Source organism: Uloborus diversus, chromosome 4 (assembly GCF_026930045.1).
Source record: "Uloborus diversus isolate 005 chromosome 4, Udiv.v.3.1, whole genome shotgun sequence".
Lineage (NCBI taxonomy): Eukaryota > Metazoa > Arthropoda > Arachnida > Araneae > Uloboridae > Uloborus > Uloborus diversus.
Window position 1 is genome coordinate 112,150,183 of NC_072734.1, and position 17,809 is coordinate 112,167,991.

The 17,809-nt window shown below is 33.1% G+C and overlaps 1 protein-coding gene across 1 annotated transcript in view; it reads right to left on the reverse strand.

Moving 5' to 3' along the window:
* Positions 1-2,118: 2,118 nt before the first annotated feature.
* LOC129220764 (serine-rich adhesin for platelets-like) overlaps positions 2,119-17,809 on the reverse strand; it is a 49,463-nt gene continuing 33,772 nt past the window's right edge. Inside the window, exon 2 of the mRNA XM_054855193.1 lies at positions 2,119-3,357. Within this exon, the coding sequence (XP_054711168.1) occupies positions 2,119-3,357 (1,239 nt within the window). The remainder of the gene's footprint in view (positions 3,358-17,809) is intronic.

Here is a 17,809-nt window from a genome sequence, read left to right on the forward strand (position 1 = left end):
CTATAATATGACCTTGAATCACACTATGTGTCATTTTAAATCAATTAGAGATCAAACTTGGAGCAATTCTTTCTAACAATCAAATGGAGATTCAATGCAGAAGTAAAAAATATATATAAAATTGCAAAATACTTGTTGCTGATATTTTTGTTAGCTTGTTTGAAATAAAAAGTTGAGGGAGGCGAAATGAACCTGAAATGCATCAAACTTCAGCTAAAACAATCACAACTTAAGAAAATCTAGCTGGTTAAAAAAAAGCCATTGATTGTAAAAAAAACATACATATTTGAGTGGAATTTGTTTTTCGATTACAATTCTTCCTTTACTATGTAAAAGGAAGTAAAAAAGAGTTAAGGTGTTAAGAAAGAAAGAATTTTATGTTATTAATCAAGATTTGATTGTAGTGTAACAACTATCCAATTCAATACAAATATGTAAATACACTCATTAAAAATTTTTGAAACATACGTTTTATGATATGCTTATTTCCGTTTCGTCACCTTAATTTAAAACACAGTATCTTATTTCTTTGCTTTAAAACTTCATTTGAATATGCTTTGAAATAATGCTACAAATGTTTTTAACAAAAAAATTTAATTCTCATGCATTATTTTTCTTTTATATTGAAGTACACAAGTAAAAATATTAAAGCTGAGGTCACATGTTTCAAAGTTTTTGATTGGTCCCATTCAAATGCCTAAATCCATAGGCACTATATACTATATTTCTCACTGGAAAATTAGATGAAGCATACATCTGTAGATACTGGGCTTTGATTTTGCTAAATGATACAACTGGTAAAATGATTAATTATTGCTACATTGCACATAATAAACTACTGCTAAATATTTTATTGAAAATCTATTTCATAAACAAAATCAATAGTCAAGGTTAATCCTGAGATATGATCATAAAAACATTTAATTGATAATTCAACCAGAATATGTGTTTGCAAAGTGCATTCTTCCTCACATGATATGAATTTAATGGCTCATTAATAATATCCTATGTAGTTAGTTGGATTTTCAAAACTGTTTGACTCAGAAAAAAATTGTTACAACTGAGCCTTTAAAATTTAAAAAAAAAAAGTTTTCTACTTAATTTTTAAAACATTTGTTCATGTTTAGCTACATTAAAACTAAATTTTCAAACTGAAAATTTACAAGTTGGAAAAAAATATGCAAGAAACATCTTTATTTGCAAATTAAATATATATACAAATATTAAAAAATAAAAAATGTTAATCCTCAACTGTTTGATGACAGTAAAAATATGAAGGGTAGTTGGGCAGAAGGAGGGAGGGGGGGGGGGGGTGTACAAAAAAAAAGAAGTCAGATTGTGAGGAAAAATAAGAAATGATACACAAATAGTTGTTTAGTTGGATTAAATGCATTGAAGAATATGAATTCAGGAACTTTTCTTAATTTAGTCAACATGTTCATAAATAATTTGTCAAAGAGTAAGAGTAATATAGAACTGCACACTAATTTCACACAATTTGAAATTGCACTCTCCATTTTTTCCTCTTAAGGCAGCAGTAATATTCAACTCATTTATTCCTTTGTGCTTTGAAGAACAGAAATCACCGAGTTGAAGGGCAAAAAGTTGTCTAGTTGGATTGGACAAAAAATTAAAACATGAAAAAACATGTCAAGCATTCAAACATAAATAAAATTGCAATATTTTGCAATTTATAAATAACAGTGATTCAAGCAATCACACATGAACTAATTTCACTTAAAAATAAAATAAATAAGTTAAAAACAATAACAAAGAAATTATAGATCAATAGGGATAGATCAGGATTTTAAGTAGTTGGAAGATCTTACTGATGAAGAAATTTTCTTTTATGCTTGTTAGTATTGAAATTTTGGTGCAAAAGTTTTTAAAAAAACTTAAATATAGAATGTTAAGTACAAAATCACATAATAATAAGATGCAGCAAAAACAAGATTATTAAAAAGATTGTATAATTGATATTGTGCAACATAAAAACTGTAAAGATTTTCAACAAGATGTATCAACTTTCATTATGGCAAACATTTCAAATTTACATTTATACAGTTTTTAAACGGCAGCGATCGTTGAGTCTGTTTTGTAAAAAACAATTTAATGGTGTCACGTATCCATGTCATCATCAGAATAACTTATTTTGACAGAAGAAATGGGTTCTTGACTGTCATCATCGTAGTCCGATTTTAAAAATTGCAAGTTGTCATCAGTTTGATCGTTTGAAAGTGATTGCATCAGTTCTTCAGCACTAACAGGGGTCATTTTAACATTGGGCGGAGATAATGGCGTGAAATCATAGTCATATAAAGCTACATCAATGTCTCCGAAAATTTCGTCCTCACTGCTTGTCGGAGAGGACCCGGGATTAGGACTTGTGCTACCAGATGCAGAGCTCATGTTTGGGCTAGTCAATGTACTTGGACAATAATAAACCCCAACATTATTTAAAGATGATGAAAGAACAGTTGTTGCTGGCATAAGTGTATGAAGGGATGTTTCAGAGTTTGAAATGGCATCATCTGAAAGAGAACAGTCACTACAACCACTGCTGCTACTCGAAGCATCATAACTACAACTCGCAGCTGAGGAGTCTACATTTGCATCGGAGTATAGGGAACCAATAGCAGATGCACTGTCACCATCCACAATTTTAAGTACTGAACTCCAGTTGAGACTAGGCAACCTATCACTATCATCATTCCATAAGGCACCTGAATCTACTTCAGTTCTAACAAAGGGAGTGGCTCGACCAGAAGACGGGTCGTCGAGAACCATGAAATATTTTTCATAGTCTGCACTATAACCTTCCGCAGAGTTCCCGCAGCCAAACGTATTGTTATTTGGAGGCTGAGGCGAGTTTATCACAGATGCTGCTACAGTTCTCGATGCAGAGTCAACAGTGTATGTGTCTGTTGCATAATTGACTGATGACAAAATAGAGCTAGACTGCGTTTCAGTGGTCGTAGTCGATGGAAAAACATCTGTCAGGCGGCTATCAAGCTCTATTTGATTATTTACCGCAGGCAAGAATGTCGAACCTGTCAAACCATCAACTTTGATACCATCCTTTTCCATTTCCCTCTCAATCTTACGCATGGTGTTAAGCATCAAAACGTAAGATCGTAAATTGGAGTCTGCTGTCTGTTTTATCTTGTTAAGCTTGTCGTAAGTTGTGTTAAGCATGGATAGACGTCTCTGGCTGTAGGTCTGCATCCGACGACTCGGAGCAGTGGGAGGATCTTCCCGATCCTCGTCCTCATCGTCATCCTCTGCGTGCTTTCGTTTCAGGCCTCTAAGCTGGGAGTTGAACATGGCAGCTACATGAATGCTAGAGATGTGGGAACCCTGTAAATGACAAAAACAATGCATATTTTAGAATTTTAAACAATTAAATTGTCAAATTAAAGTAAGAAATTACTTGAGTTTTCATTTTTCTTACCATCCTTTCAACTGTTTCACCAATATTTAATGACAATCAATCACGCTTGAAAATTGGACAAAAAGACATTTAAATATTGTGCCAAAAAAGATTTACATTTTGCTTAATGAAATTCTTAATGTATAACTCATATTATTTGAAGACTTCACTGTGTATGATTCACAACTACATTAGTTGGATTTTTTAAAGGAAAATATATTAATTTCTTTGTGATACTCTATGCAGAACAGCAACAAATGGAAGTAATTTCTAGGGGAAATCAGGCTTATTAAGCCAAGCATGGGCATATCCAGAGGAGGGCAATTGAGCGTAGCTGCCTCCCCCCCCCCTTAAAAAAAAGACGATTGTTTCAATTTCTAAATTTATCAATGAGCTTAGCTGCAGTAAATTTGTCTATGAGTTTGAAAGTGTATAAATCTTCTTTGGGAACCATTGAAAAGGAAAGTAATCGGTGTTTAGTTAGGTCCCAGATGATGGCCCTGGTCGGAATGAAGGGTATCAAACTTAAATTGGAGAGGGGGGAAGGGGTAGAAAACTCTCAATTTGCCGAATGGAACTCTTTTAATTGTCTGGAGCTCTTTTAATTTACGAATGGAACTCTTTTAATTGTCGGCGAATAGATTTCCAACTTTTGCCAAATGATGACGTTTTTGCCGAATCATCAGAAAAATTTGCTGAATGAGGAAACTTTTGGAAGGTTACAGTCACAGTGACCTTCTATCCTGGCACCCCTGGGACCTGCCCCCCCCCCTCCCCTTGTGTTGAGCTGGATACGTTCTTGATCCCAAATGTTTTAAAACCTTGGTATTAAAAGCCATATTGCTGTGGGAATATGAAGGGCAGTAACTGAAAATTTCTCATTTTTTTGCATTTTCGTCATTTTAAGCTTTACTGTACAAGCTTGCTTATTTGTTTTTTGTTGAAAAAAATCACTTGAATTTAATCAAGTTGATTTAAATCAACGAACCCTGATTTATGGCAGTTTAAACAACAACTTAAGACTGTTATTTCACTATCAAAGAGGAGAGCAGAAACCCTGTTTCTGTTTATATATATATATATATATATATATATATATATATATATATATATTGAATCAAAAAGATAAAAAGGCTTTTCTAGTTGTATTAAGAACGTCGCTCAATATGATAAGAAAGGGAATATTTTAAATGTTTATTTTTCCAACCATTTCAAATTTGTTCATTCATCATATGAACCTTTTATTGATGTAATGATATTGTGCTTACAATATAATTTTAATGACGGTTTGCCAAGCTTTTCTATAAATAAAAAATGATTACCATCAAATATGTTAAACATTTCTGCTCGGTCTCATGCAATCTAGACTCCCCCCCCCCCCACTTTTAAACGCGTTTCTTATTTTTTTTCTTTTTTGAAGAGAAAATTTGTGAACGAATGGAGCCATAAAATCTCTATTTCTCCTCTTTCAAAGTTCTTATTAAAAGTGTTCATTGTGTTTTTCCATTTTCATTTTCATAAAGAATAAATTTTTTCTACACGAATTTTTTTAAAAAAAACTCGGTAAAATGTATAAAAAAAAAAATCAGTAAAAAGTTTAAAATGTGTTACGAAGTAATTTGGTAACCAAAAAAATACTAACATAACAATGTGCATGCACGCAAAGAGAGAAGGGGGGGGGGGGGGGTAGTATGAATAGGAGTGATATTGAATTGGCAAAGTTGGATTCATTCATCAAAAAGTAAATTAATGAATCAAAACTCATGATTTTTCTGGAGCTTGCGCCCTCAAACCTCGTGCGCCCCACCGTGTCGTGGGTGTTGCGGGGGTGCTATTTATGACATTCTAACATATTAAAAGCGACCGCCGCCCCTCCCCCTCCCACACACAAAATTTAATGCGGCTTAAACATGATGTTACATTCGCCGAAACTTAGGAGTCGAAGTGCGCACCCTAGTGGCGAAACTTGGAAGGAAAAATGAGGTCGATCCGCCCGAGTAACTAGATCGTAACACTGCTGATGATGATCACGCACGCGACTTTGTTTAGACGTGAGGAAAGGGGCAGCAAATAACTACAGACCAGCTATCGGCAACTGATTCGTTATAACGAACACTAAAACAATAAGCAAAAAGAAAAAAAATCACAAAAAAAAAAAAAAGAAAAAACATTCACTGAACAATGTTTTATAAAAGGAATCGAAACACATATCATTCGTATCACTTATTCAGCAAGTAAGCTTCTATGCCAAATACCATTTTTCTGTCTAGTATATATATTTATTAAACGCAGGGCTCATTATAAAGTCCTGCTTCTAGTGGCGCAGCGAAGGGTGGTTTTGGACACATTTTACCAATTCTAATATGGTAGTTTATGTAAATAAAAGGACTAATCCCCACACCTTCCACACCCACACTCAGAAGGGTAATTTTTGCTGAAATAAGTGTTTGCCCTATCAATTATTATTTATACCGCATCTGGCTTTCCACAACACGATACACAGGGGTGCCCCCCCCCTCACCCTAGGTGGGCACCTCTGTGATACAGTTGCAGTATTATTGGAGGGAAAAACATGCAGTTTAGTTTTTCTGGTATAAATGTTACCAATTTTAAATTTTTGAATGAAATTAATTTTTATGTTCCTCGCACCTTCAGCAGGAGCGTTAAACATGTTTCGTAGGCCGTGATTAGATAAGTGGGTGCATTGAAGATGATATTCAAGATCAAATTTCAGGTGAAGCAAAGTTTTCCCCCTTTCAATAGTTTACATCAGGACTGATAAAAATTGCACCTACCCCACCCCCTCACTCTAACTCAGAAATTGGAACCTCTCTATTTTCCACCTCCTCCTCATCAAAAGTTCAAAGGACGTTCTTTACACATGCACCTTAAAATGCCACTTCTTTTATCACATTTTTACTTACTTCAATTTGCAACACCAATGTAATTTTAATTTAATTCTTAAAAGTTTATTCTTGAACTTTATTTTCACTCGTACTTAAATTTGCTGCCTCTGTCTATCTTCCATTATCCGTCGTTAGATCAGCTGCCAGGGGTTAGGATCTAACACTGGGCAGCCATGCTTTTCTCAACTTCGTTTTACAGTAGAAGATAGGGTTTTTTTCATTACAAAAGAAACTTTTCTCTTTGATCCAAGTTTGGTGGCAAAGCTAATTCGGAATATTAGAGATGAATCTAACTGACGGAGGGGGGGGGGGAGTGATCCTGAAGCCTTCGAGTTTATGACTCCCCATGGAAGGAGCCTATCGGAAGGAAAATAATAAGGTAATTTAAAATAATAAGGTTTCCGTCCAACGACGCAAATTAGTTAAGGGGCATTCCAAGGTATTTTTGACATATATGTAGAGTCCGTAACGTGACCTTTTTTGCCATAACTTTTTAATTTACCGTTTGATTTGCAAATTATTTTAATTTGAGCTGGTGTGGTGGTAGGAAAAGATCAAAATAAAATAATATGCTAATCAAACAGTAAATTAAAAAGTTATGGCAAAAAGGTCGCGTTACGGACTCTACATAAATGTCAAAAATACCGTGGAATGCCCCTTAAATCAACTGGATATTAGGATGTATAACCAGGTTGAAAAGTATAGCGCCCAGAATCCTTCACACGACAGACAACTCATCAGGGCGACATTGTCAAGCGTTCGCTCAACACACGAATCAACTATATACCCTGTTCGCGGAATACATAGGGGAGTGGTAATGAATGCGCCACTAACAAAATGTGAAAAAGTATTTCATAAAACTATTTTGGTGCCACTATTAGATGGAGCTATTTGTTCTACTAAACTCATCCTATTTTCAAATGTTTTAGAGAAGCCATTTTTCCACGAGAGTAGGACGGTCAAGAATCTGATCGAAAAGTAATTTTTTCCTTTTTCAGTAAAATAAATGCTAGCTAAAAAATATCTATTATTTCACTGCATATATGTACGTGTATTTAGCAAATCTTTCCATATCTGTAAACTAATTTTAAGATGTAATTTGATGTTATTTGAATTTCATGTACTAAATATACCTGAATATTTGTTGCTCTGAGGCGACAATGTAATCCAGAAATATAGGTGGGGCTGAATGGGCCACAAAATCATGGTTATAGATGGGCCACCAAAATATGGGTTTTCTTCCTTTTTTCTGATTTTCTCTTTAATATGAAACATAACAGTCTGTCATAGATTTACATTACTATCTCGTTAGAATAGGTTTATAGTAATTTCTATAATTCGCACATTTAACCTTAAGGAATATTGGCTATTTATTAGAAACATAGGTGAAATTCTATAAATGATTAAGATGAATTGTTCAGTTATTGACCACACCTACCAGTATTTCACCATTTGGATTTGATATCAGTGATTCCATCCAGTATTTATTTAATAAATAGGTTTGCGTAGAATAGTGTCCTTTTGCTTTGTTGACTTTATATGATTTTTTGAAAATGTCCTATTGTTTTCTTTTGTAGGCTGAAGTATATTTAAATAATACTTTTAAAAAAATTACTCGTCTATTTGGAAACCTAAGTAATAATTCTTATTTATTATTAACACTTTGTCAATAATATTATTGACTTTGACCAAAAGAAATTAAAATTTTAATTATTAAAAAAAACATAAAATTTAAAAGTAATTGTAATGAAATAGATAAACATTTTTGTTTGTATTTTTAATTATTCATGAGAATTTTTTTTTTAATTTCAATTTCACATGTTTTTATTGAATTCATTTTCATTTAGAGGCCCATTCATTACCTTCAATGGCCCATTAATCCCACTGTTGGGGATGCCAAATTTCTATATTTTTATTTTCTATTATGATTCATTATAGACATTTACTAATCCAACTTTTTTACATAATGAAATAAGTAAAATAAGAGCCAATTCTGAGCTTAAAAAAAAAAAAAAAAGTATTAGAAAATTACAAAAGTTAAAAACCAAAAATTGGCCCATTCATTACAACTCTCCCTTACACTGAAAGTAAACAAAAAAGTTGCCATAAGGTTTGCTGCAATACCACTTTTGGAGACTTTTCATCAAATGAAAAAAAATTAACCGATAGGATTTGCATTCGCCATTTTCTTGACACCGATTTGTTCTTGTCCAAGCCAAGCACGTGATTGAGGTGGCCAAATGGCATGATTCTTAGTTTACATCTAGTCTATCTTCCCCGTGAATGAAGTTGAGTAACTCGGTTCAGTTTTAACAACGATGTATTGTTGATGTCAAAGATTGATAGGAAATAAAAATACATTACATTATATCATGTAAATGTCTTTATGATAAGTGTACTGAAGGGTATCGACCATAAAATCGTTCTTTTTATAACCACATCTTTTTCACAATTTTTTTTTTTTTTTTTTTAACAACATGCCTGGTATTACCTATTCTAGAAAATCACCAGTCATAACATGACGGGTTGAAAGTTCTTGGCCATTTCCATTCTATTTGTAGAAACAAGAAATCCAACGAGTATTGTCCAATCGCAATTCGTGATAGTGAAAAATATAATTTGAATTCAAGACGTTTTTTTCTTTTTATTCTACGTTCTAAAATTAATTTTAACAAAGATAGTCTGAGGTACGTATGGACAAGCAAAGAATTAAATGGAAATACGCCGTAGGCCTGACGTTGCAATGTTCCATGATTCGAAGCTAATTTCTCTGTAATAGATAGGCAAATAATGAACATTGAGACTCTGCGAAAACGCAAAGAGCACCAACCAGGAAAAAATAATACCTGTACACACTCCCGCGAATTGAGAACAGCTATCTAGGTCAAACACAACGCACAGGAGGGTTTTTCGCGGAGTTGGAAGAAAAGTTTTGGTTCGTGATGCGTTTGTTCCAAAGTGTCCCTTATTTCTATTTCCCCGTTCGAATGTTTGTATATTGAAAATTTAACACCGAGCAAGAGAGCATTTAAAACGCAATACTTTACCATCCAGGCCTCGTTAGTAATTAGCTTAAAAAATAATTAATTCATGTCACCAAAGATAGGCTTCAAAAATAATTTTAAACCGGTTTGACTACTTATAAGACTAGGCAGGAGTTGTTTAACACGGTTCATGGTTTTTATTACCGTAAAAAGGAATGAGTGATCACATATTTTGTTTAAAACGTACGTCCGAAAATTTTGAAAATATTTATAATAATAATAGTAGTGATAATAATAAGTGGAAAATATGAAATTTTCATATTCAAAGAGAAATTGATTGAATTCGTTTGTACAAAATTCGTTTGATTTTGTTTGCATAAAAAAAGAGGTAACCCGACAAAAAAAAAAAGTTTCACCCCCTCCCCTCTTAAAGTAAGGATCTGTAAAGATTTTTCTAATCCCCCCCCAGGACCCTTACGTAATTACTGAATGGCCCCTAATCAGGGCGTGCACAGGGGGGGGGGGGCGAGGAGGGACACTTGTTGTCCCGGGCCCGATATTTTTCAAATGAGGGGTGAAATATGTGCAGGGGTGTACTGGTGAACAATATGGAGGGAGCCCGTAAAAGTCCTTCGTGACGGGCCCCAAAATTTCTATGCAAGCCCTTGCCCCTAATGCACGAAAATTGCAAATTACTAAAGACACGTGTTTTGGGGTTACAAGGAACCCTCTTTTCAATGTAAAGAAGCGTTGAGCTTTTCGAGGAAAACAAGTCCGAGGAAAAGCTAGGAAAAGCTTTTCCTCGGTCACGTGTCTGCAGTAATTTGAAATTTTTTTGCATTAAAACGTTGGTAATTCATTCAGTTAACCGCTCAATAATATTGTGAAATTGATGAATGTGTAAGATAATCTCATCTACATCCTAAATTGCCTCAAAAAATTGCATTTCTTTCTTTGCTTCATGAATTTCATATGTTCTTGTAATAATATCGTCGGCACCATGCTCCTCATGGTTGTCAACATTGCAGAAACAATTTGAGGAACATCTGTGGTGATTTTGAGGAGCATTTTGAAATTTTGCAGAGCAATTCGGTATTTTGCATAAAGTTCAATAAAAATTCTAAACCTACTTATCTAAAATTGTTTTTGAGCTTTGATAATCAGTTTAAACACTAGCATAAAAATAAAAACAGCTTCTAACACTATGTCATGTTTGAAAACGATCGGCCGGGAAATGCGGAACAAAATAACTTTTTTTGCGGGGCTGAGGAATTTCACTTTTTTTGCGGAGCAGTTGGCAATCCTGCATGCTAAACTAATGGATGCGAAAAATCGTGTTCGATGTTTATTGAGTACTAGACAGTACCTAGTACTCAAAAAGGGCTACTAGTTATAACTACTTCAAACGGTAGTTTATTTACCCTTAAGCTATCTATAAAAATTAAAACATTGAAAATAACTAAAGGCATCAGGTGGGAAAAAAATTATATTCAGTGTTTTGGCTCTTAAGAAAAGAGTTAATTTTCATATTCGTTGGTTTAGCATGGTGCCGATGATATGTTCAAAAAAAAAACTTGTGTGTAAAAATGTCTGAATTTTTACTTTTTTAAGCTATCCTAATCAGCTCTCCAGTTTTTTATTGTATTGCTTGTATTAACCACGTATGGGGGGGGGGACATTAATTGTAATGACATATATTATATGGTTAGGGAGGGAGACTTCAAAAGGGGGAGCAATGCCTGAAAGTTTGAGAATCCTTGCTATAGAGTGTCTGTGTGTGTTTTTACCACAGACTTTTACTTAAAAATTACATGGTTTCGTTTTGCTGTAAGGAATAGATGGCCCCGTTAGGTATTATACACCGTTTTAAATGTGCTAGATAAAACTGAAAGTTTTGTAAAGTGCTTAAAACATTATTTGAACTCCGGCCAAAAAAAAAAAATCGTGAAAAGTGAATAATGACTGCATAAAATTACATCTTTTGCATTAAAAACATGGTTTCTTTGTAACCGGTAAATGTTAATTGTTTTTTATACTTCAGACGGTGATATCAGTTTTTAGTTGTTTTTAATTTTAATCTCCATTTCATGTTTCAAACTAAATGACATTAACATATTAATGATCTCAAAGCAACGTGATAACAGCAAAATCAATGGAAATGTTCTTAGATCAATTACTGTTCTTACTCTTTACTTTTCATTGTTTGTGCCCTCAGCATGAGGTTCCTCGAACTTTTTTTTCCGGGAGTAAGGGGGGGGGGACTTCTCAATTTACCCGATGAGTCCTTTCTATGGACAAACCGACATTTTGCCCCGCAAATCACAACTCATTCATTTCAAAATTCATAATTAAAAGGGTTTTGAACAATATTTTGTAGCTTGAGACATCACAAACGTGTGATCGTTTAAGGATTTTTTTTTTTAACTTTTTAAAATTATTACTTTTTAATGAAATATCTGAGCTGTCAGTGAGGGAAAAAATGGTAGCTTTGTTCGTGGAATGGCCTAATAGAACTCTGAAGCTTCCCAAATGATACAAACACAAGTATGCACAAACACGTACATCAAACAAAAAATATTATTAAACTTTTAAACTGGCAAAATTACAGTATTGTCTCCAATTTACCTAATATGGAATTTTTTTGAGAAGGATAGTCCCGATGGGAGGTCACGGGAAGTTGCTGCGACATCCAAAAAAAAAACCTCCCCTTCCTTTTTTGACAAATTTAGTTTAGTCTGAATAATCGAAAAATTTGGAAATATTTTTGCAATTTTTAAATGTCCCTTTTCATTAGATGTACTAATATGTGCATACCCATATTTTACCATTCGGCAAAACTTGGAGTTCCATTCAGCAAATTAAGAATTTCCGCCCTACCAAAAGTGTAAGTTCGGGGCGCAAACGCTATTACTTCATGCGTCCTCTTTCACTTTTCATCTTACACTAGTGATGTAAAATACCCGGGTATTTATTTTCAGGGGTAAATACCCAGGGTATATACCCGGGTAAATACCCAAAGTGGGTATTTACCTGGGTATTTATTTAAAAAATTTATATTCAACTAAAATACTTTTCTGTATGTATTCCACTATGTATGTATATAACCAACCATATACAAAACAATAAATTTTCGCCCAAAAATTTTTTTTGATCACACATTTAAAGAAGTATTGTGTCAAACAACTTAGCAATCTAATATGATATTCACATTAAATGAGTTGGATATGCCTAATCAATGTTGATAGCCAAATATCAGATATAAAAAGCCATCCTACAAAAAGTAAAAACTTTAACTGGTTACAAAAAAAAAAAAAAAATCAATTTTTTAAGGTCCTAGTCTTTTATAACCCAGTAATATATCCCTGCACGACATCAAAATGTAACAAAATGTTGCTCAATTTATTATTGCTATTTATTTACTTATATCTTTTGCAGAAATTTCCTCCAAACCTAGCTCAAGTGTTCAGGCGTATTCTACATTTCATATATTATATATATATATATAATAGACACACACACACACACATAATATACAGACACATTTAAAATTCAAAAATAGAAGGGAACAAACCAAAGATGTTCTGAAGAATGGCCCTTGCGAACTAAGTGGCTGGTCTATCCCGTGATAACGTATCAGTCCTTGGTTTGCTTATTTATTTCATTTTGATATTTTGACTTTCACTTTTTATTGTATTTCAAGCATATGTATTGAGTGGGAGAAAAAATAGAGACGTTCCAGCTGATTTACAATGTTTTAATTTAAGGGGACCGTGGACCTTCCAAATAGCTCAAATCGGTCAAAAATATGATTTTTTTATTCCGTGGAAGTAACAATATATGAAGTGTGCTGAATCGTATGAAAAAACCTCTTGTTGATCTGATGTTTTATCGCGAAGTTATATGCGTTTAAAAAAAAAAGTAAACAGAGCGTATTTTCCATTAAAATGGCTGTAAAACATGTAAAAAAAGTCGAAAAACTAAGTAAAACTAAGTGTTAAACATGTAAACTAAGTTTCACTAAATTCTTACATTGGTATTAATGTCAAATATTTAGTCATCGTGAAAATATATTTCAAGAGGTATTAAAATACGAAGAACATGAAATGTAGGTGAAATTAGACTTTAACGTCATTTATCTCGGGCTGGAAAATTCGATGCGACACCGATTGAAAAAAGCTCCATGCGACTTAATTTTTGTTCGATATGTTTAAATTTCAGAATATGATACTTTGGTAGTAGTTTGATAAAACTGGGTATGCATTAAGGTTTAAGAGAATTTTATGTTGCTTAAAAATATTAAAGTTTTGATTTTTATATAATATTCGCAACAAAAACTATTCCTTTACGCGAAAAAAAATACTGTGCAGTTAATAATGGACCAATCCTTAAATGGATACCCATATTTCTTGGCAATGTTCTGTTCTTTGATAAAATGCAAATTTTTTTATATGGTTGCATATTTTTTGGCTTGATATTTTGCATGCTAATAAACTTACTAACTTTTATGCCCAGTTTCATATTTCAAAATTAATAAACAAAAGAAAAAGCTTTCAAGGTCCACGGTCCCCTTAAAGAACAAAACAATTTAATAATAAAATTAAATGCAGTACAACATAAATGTTAGCATAAAAATACTAAATCAATCTTTTTCAGTAAAATGTGTTTGAAGAAGTTTAAAATTTTTTTTTATTAATCCTAAAGGAAAGAAACTGCTGATGTTTGTTTCAAAATGATAAAGAACTGATAATGGGAAAGAGAAAAATTAAAGATAGCTGCACTTCCAGCAGGAAGGAATTTTGATACTGTCTCCAAAAATCCTGTGTTACTGATGGAATAAGTCTTAAAATAAAATTCCAAAACAGTATATTAAAATGAAGAAAATTTGAGCCTATAATAGTTTATTCTAAATTCTGACAGTTTTTTTTAATAAGATTTCACTAAACCTTTAATTAAAAAATTATAATATATGAATTTTTATTGTTTTAATCTTTCATTTTACTGTTTATGTTTAAAAAAGAAAATTATCACCTTTTGATACCACCTAAATTTTTCTTTTGCAAAACGCACAATTACTAGGGGTCTTACCCAGCCTTTGAATAGCCAAAAAAATATTAACTTTCCCACCCTACACACTAACTGCATGCATTAAAAATAGTTAAAATAAATTTTCATCACGAAGTACCGGGGAGCAAATGCAAATGAGCAAGGCAACAGAAAATAATATTTTGATTTTATTTATTTTTTTTTGCTTATTAATGTGAACACTGTTTCTATATTTGTCTTGTTATCACTTAACAGCAATAAAATAAATAAATAACATCATAGTCTTAATAACTTCTCAGTTTTTTCTTCCAAACAGCCATGCTTCCTTCTTTTATTTTTCATTTTGTATATGACTAACCTAGATTGTGATTTTAAAATCCTGCAGTTCATCATTGAATTGCTTATACTTCTCCAATTATGACATTGAAAAGAAAGATTCTTTGGTTAACGATATGTGTCTTTCATAATTTCATCAAGTCTTTCAATAAAAAATATTATAAACTGTGTAATACATATGTATGTATCAGTTTTACCAATTATTTCATATTTAGATTTAAAAAACAAATTCCCATTCACTTTTTGCATTTTTTTTAAATACCCAGTTTTTGGGAATTTACCCAGGCCTTGAGTAAATACCCAAAAAATATTTACCTACCCACTGGGTATTTACCCGATCCACATTACTATCTTACACCAAGTTTTTTTTTTTTTTTCGAAAATTTAGGAGCACTGTTAAGAAATAAACAATGTATTTTATGTGAAATGTGTACGTGTAGTTCATGTAAAGTTTGATTTGTTTCAAGACTTGTACAAAAAAAATATTGAAACAAAATTGTGAATTGCAAATCTATCGCAGGCGTGCCCACTCCCCCCAAGAGCAAAGGCGCCCCCTATAAATATCCCCAAAAAGGGAGAGAATACCCCTCACTCCCCCCCCCCCCACCCCCGCTAAAATTTCAATGGCGCAGTCTGTGCCATGACCCCCTTAGGTGCGCACCCGTCTATCGAAAGATCTTGCTTGGTTTTCTGTGGCTAAGCCAATCTTAGATGACTCACGATCAACAAGTTCCGAGTTGGATCATCTCTTTGACATCCCCACGCGACCACATTCGGAACACGCACGGCACGGATGTGCAACATGAAAGTTGGCATCTCGCGCTTTCGGAGTTTGCACGTGCGTTTGGAGTTTACCACGCATGGCTGATCATGGAATGTAGTTGGGCGGCTCCCCCTACCGTTAAGGTTCCTCAACGAAGAAAGAGCAAAGGAAAAAACGTAACATCCGTGCGGCAGAGAATTCCAACGAGCAGCTGACTAAAGCTTCACTAGATGGCGCTACACGTTAAAGTTAATTTCAAAAAAAATTGGAATAAATAAGTTGAAATTTGAAAGTTAGCACACAATTTTAGAGCATGTTTTATGAAAGTTCCGTACGTAGACGGTACCTTTAACAACGCATTTGAAATTTGAATTAATTTTCACACTATTGGTTCTTTAGTTAACCTGTTTAATAAATTAGAACCTGGTTGCTACAAAGCCTATTCTCAGCATTGAAAAAAAAAAAAAACTGCTGTTATTAGTTCTTTTTGAGAGACAAATTGACTAATATGAGGCAGGGCAGGCTCGTCCCGTCATTTAGGGGAGGGGGGCTCAATAGGGGAAATGGGGTTGTTTCCTTCAGTCAGAAGTACAGTAAAATCTGTAAAGTTGACCACCTTTGTAAGTTGGCCACCTGTCTAAGTTGACCGCTTTTGTCAGGAACGGAATTAGTCTTATCTTACATAATGAAGTAAAACCTCTGTAACTTGACCACCTCTCTATCTTGACCACTAGTATACACCAGCTTTGGTTTGGAGTATTGTAAAAAAACATTTGTAAGTTGACCACTTGGCAAAAGCATTATATTGTACTAAAAGTTTAATCAGTTATACCTCAAATAAGCAACCAGACATTTAAGAAAAACCAATGAATATTTATGTTTCCATCGAAAAACATTGGGCTAATGTTAAGTCCCAGAAAATGCGCCTAACTTTAATAAGGAGTTATTTTATAGATAAGTAGATTACCAAGGTTACAAATGTACACGAAAAAATCAAATGAAGAATTTGAGTCACTTTTAACATGTTATGAATTTTTAGGAATTGTTAATTTCAAGGAAGAAATTTTTCATAAGCAATGAGACTTTTTTTTTTTTTGATCGATTTACAGAAATTTTAAATTTGTAAGATACCTTACACGTCATTCTGGGAAATAATCTCTAAAAATATTTAAACAACATTTTTTCTTATTGTTTTAAAGTAATGTTAAACAATGAAAGTGAGTTTAAAGTATTCCGATTAGTTAAAAAATGAATGCATGGGGAAAAATGACGGGAAAAAAAAAGTTTTCATTACTATCTTTTATATGTTGAAAACCTGTCTAAATTGACCACAAAGTACTGCACCGCAAGTGGTCAACTTACACAGGTTTCACTGTAGTACTTTTTGTCACTGAAATTAATAGAATAAGCAAAAAAAAAAAAAAAAAAACACATGAACCCAGAAAATACTTTCATTTTCTTAAGAGTTTTTTTTTTAATTAATTTTTTTTAATGTCCGATTTTTCAAATAAGGCGTGGTCAGGTCTTGATGACGTCACACATGATGCTCTTTCGCGCATCTTTCTACAGCGTTTCCACGTTATGATAATCAAGAAGCGAATTGAAATTGCACTCTACAACTATATCGTTGCCAATACACATGAGTAAAGATGCAAATTAAATTTTTTTGCTCTGTGAATGGCAACACTGAATGGCATTTCATCATTTGTGATGTCATTGGCAGAAGCGTAAACAATGAAAGCGCACCGATTTAAGTAATTTTTTAAAAATATTAAACTTAAATTATTTAAAAAATGGTCAGATCTTATGTTTTTAAGTATGCTCTTTCAGAAAAAAATAATTTTTAATTTGTGGAAACGACCCCATTGCTCCCCCCCCCCCTCAGCCTTGAGAAATTAACATATTAACATACGAGTAGGCTTCTGAGGGTTCAATCTAATTCAATAGCCGAAAGCATTTGATGAAATTTGATAAAAATTGAGTGAAAAGTCTATTTTTATTGTTCTAGTATTCTATTTAGTTATTCTTATTCATTTATTTATTTTCGATTTCATTTTAACATGTTTATTTTAGGCAATTACAAATATTCTAACAGTTGTATAGCTGTAAAAGATGTATTCTTTGTTAAACCCGGAAATTTTAAATTTTAGATAGGGGCTTTGCAGTACAAACGCATAGAGGGGGTGGGAACCCGAAATTTCTGTCCTGTGCCCTCAATATATATAATGGCAAGGAAAACTTAAGACGAAGACACCTTCAAATCAAACGGCATTGTAAGAGTACTTAAATCGATTATTGCAGAAACGGAATAAGTCATTTTTTTTTCAAAATTGAGTCAGCTGTGGTT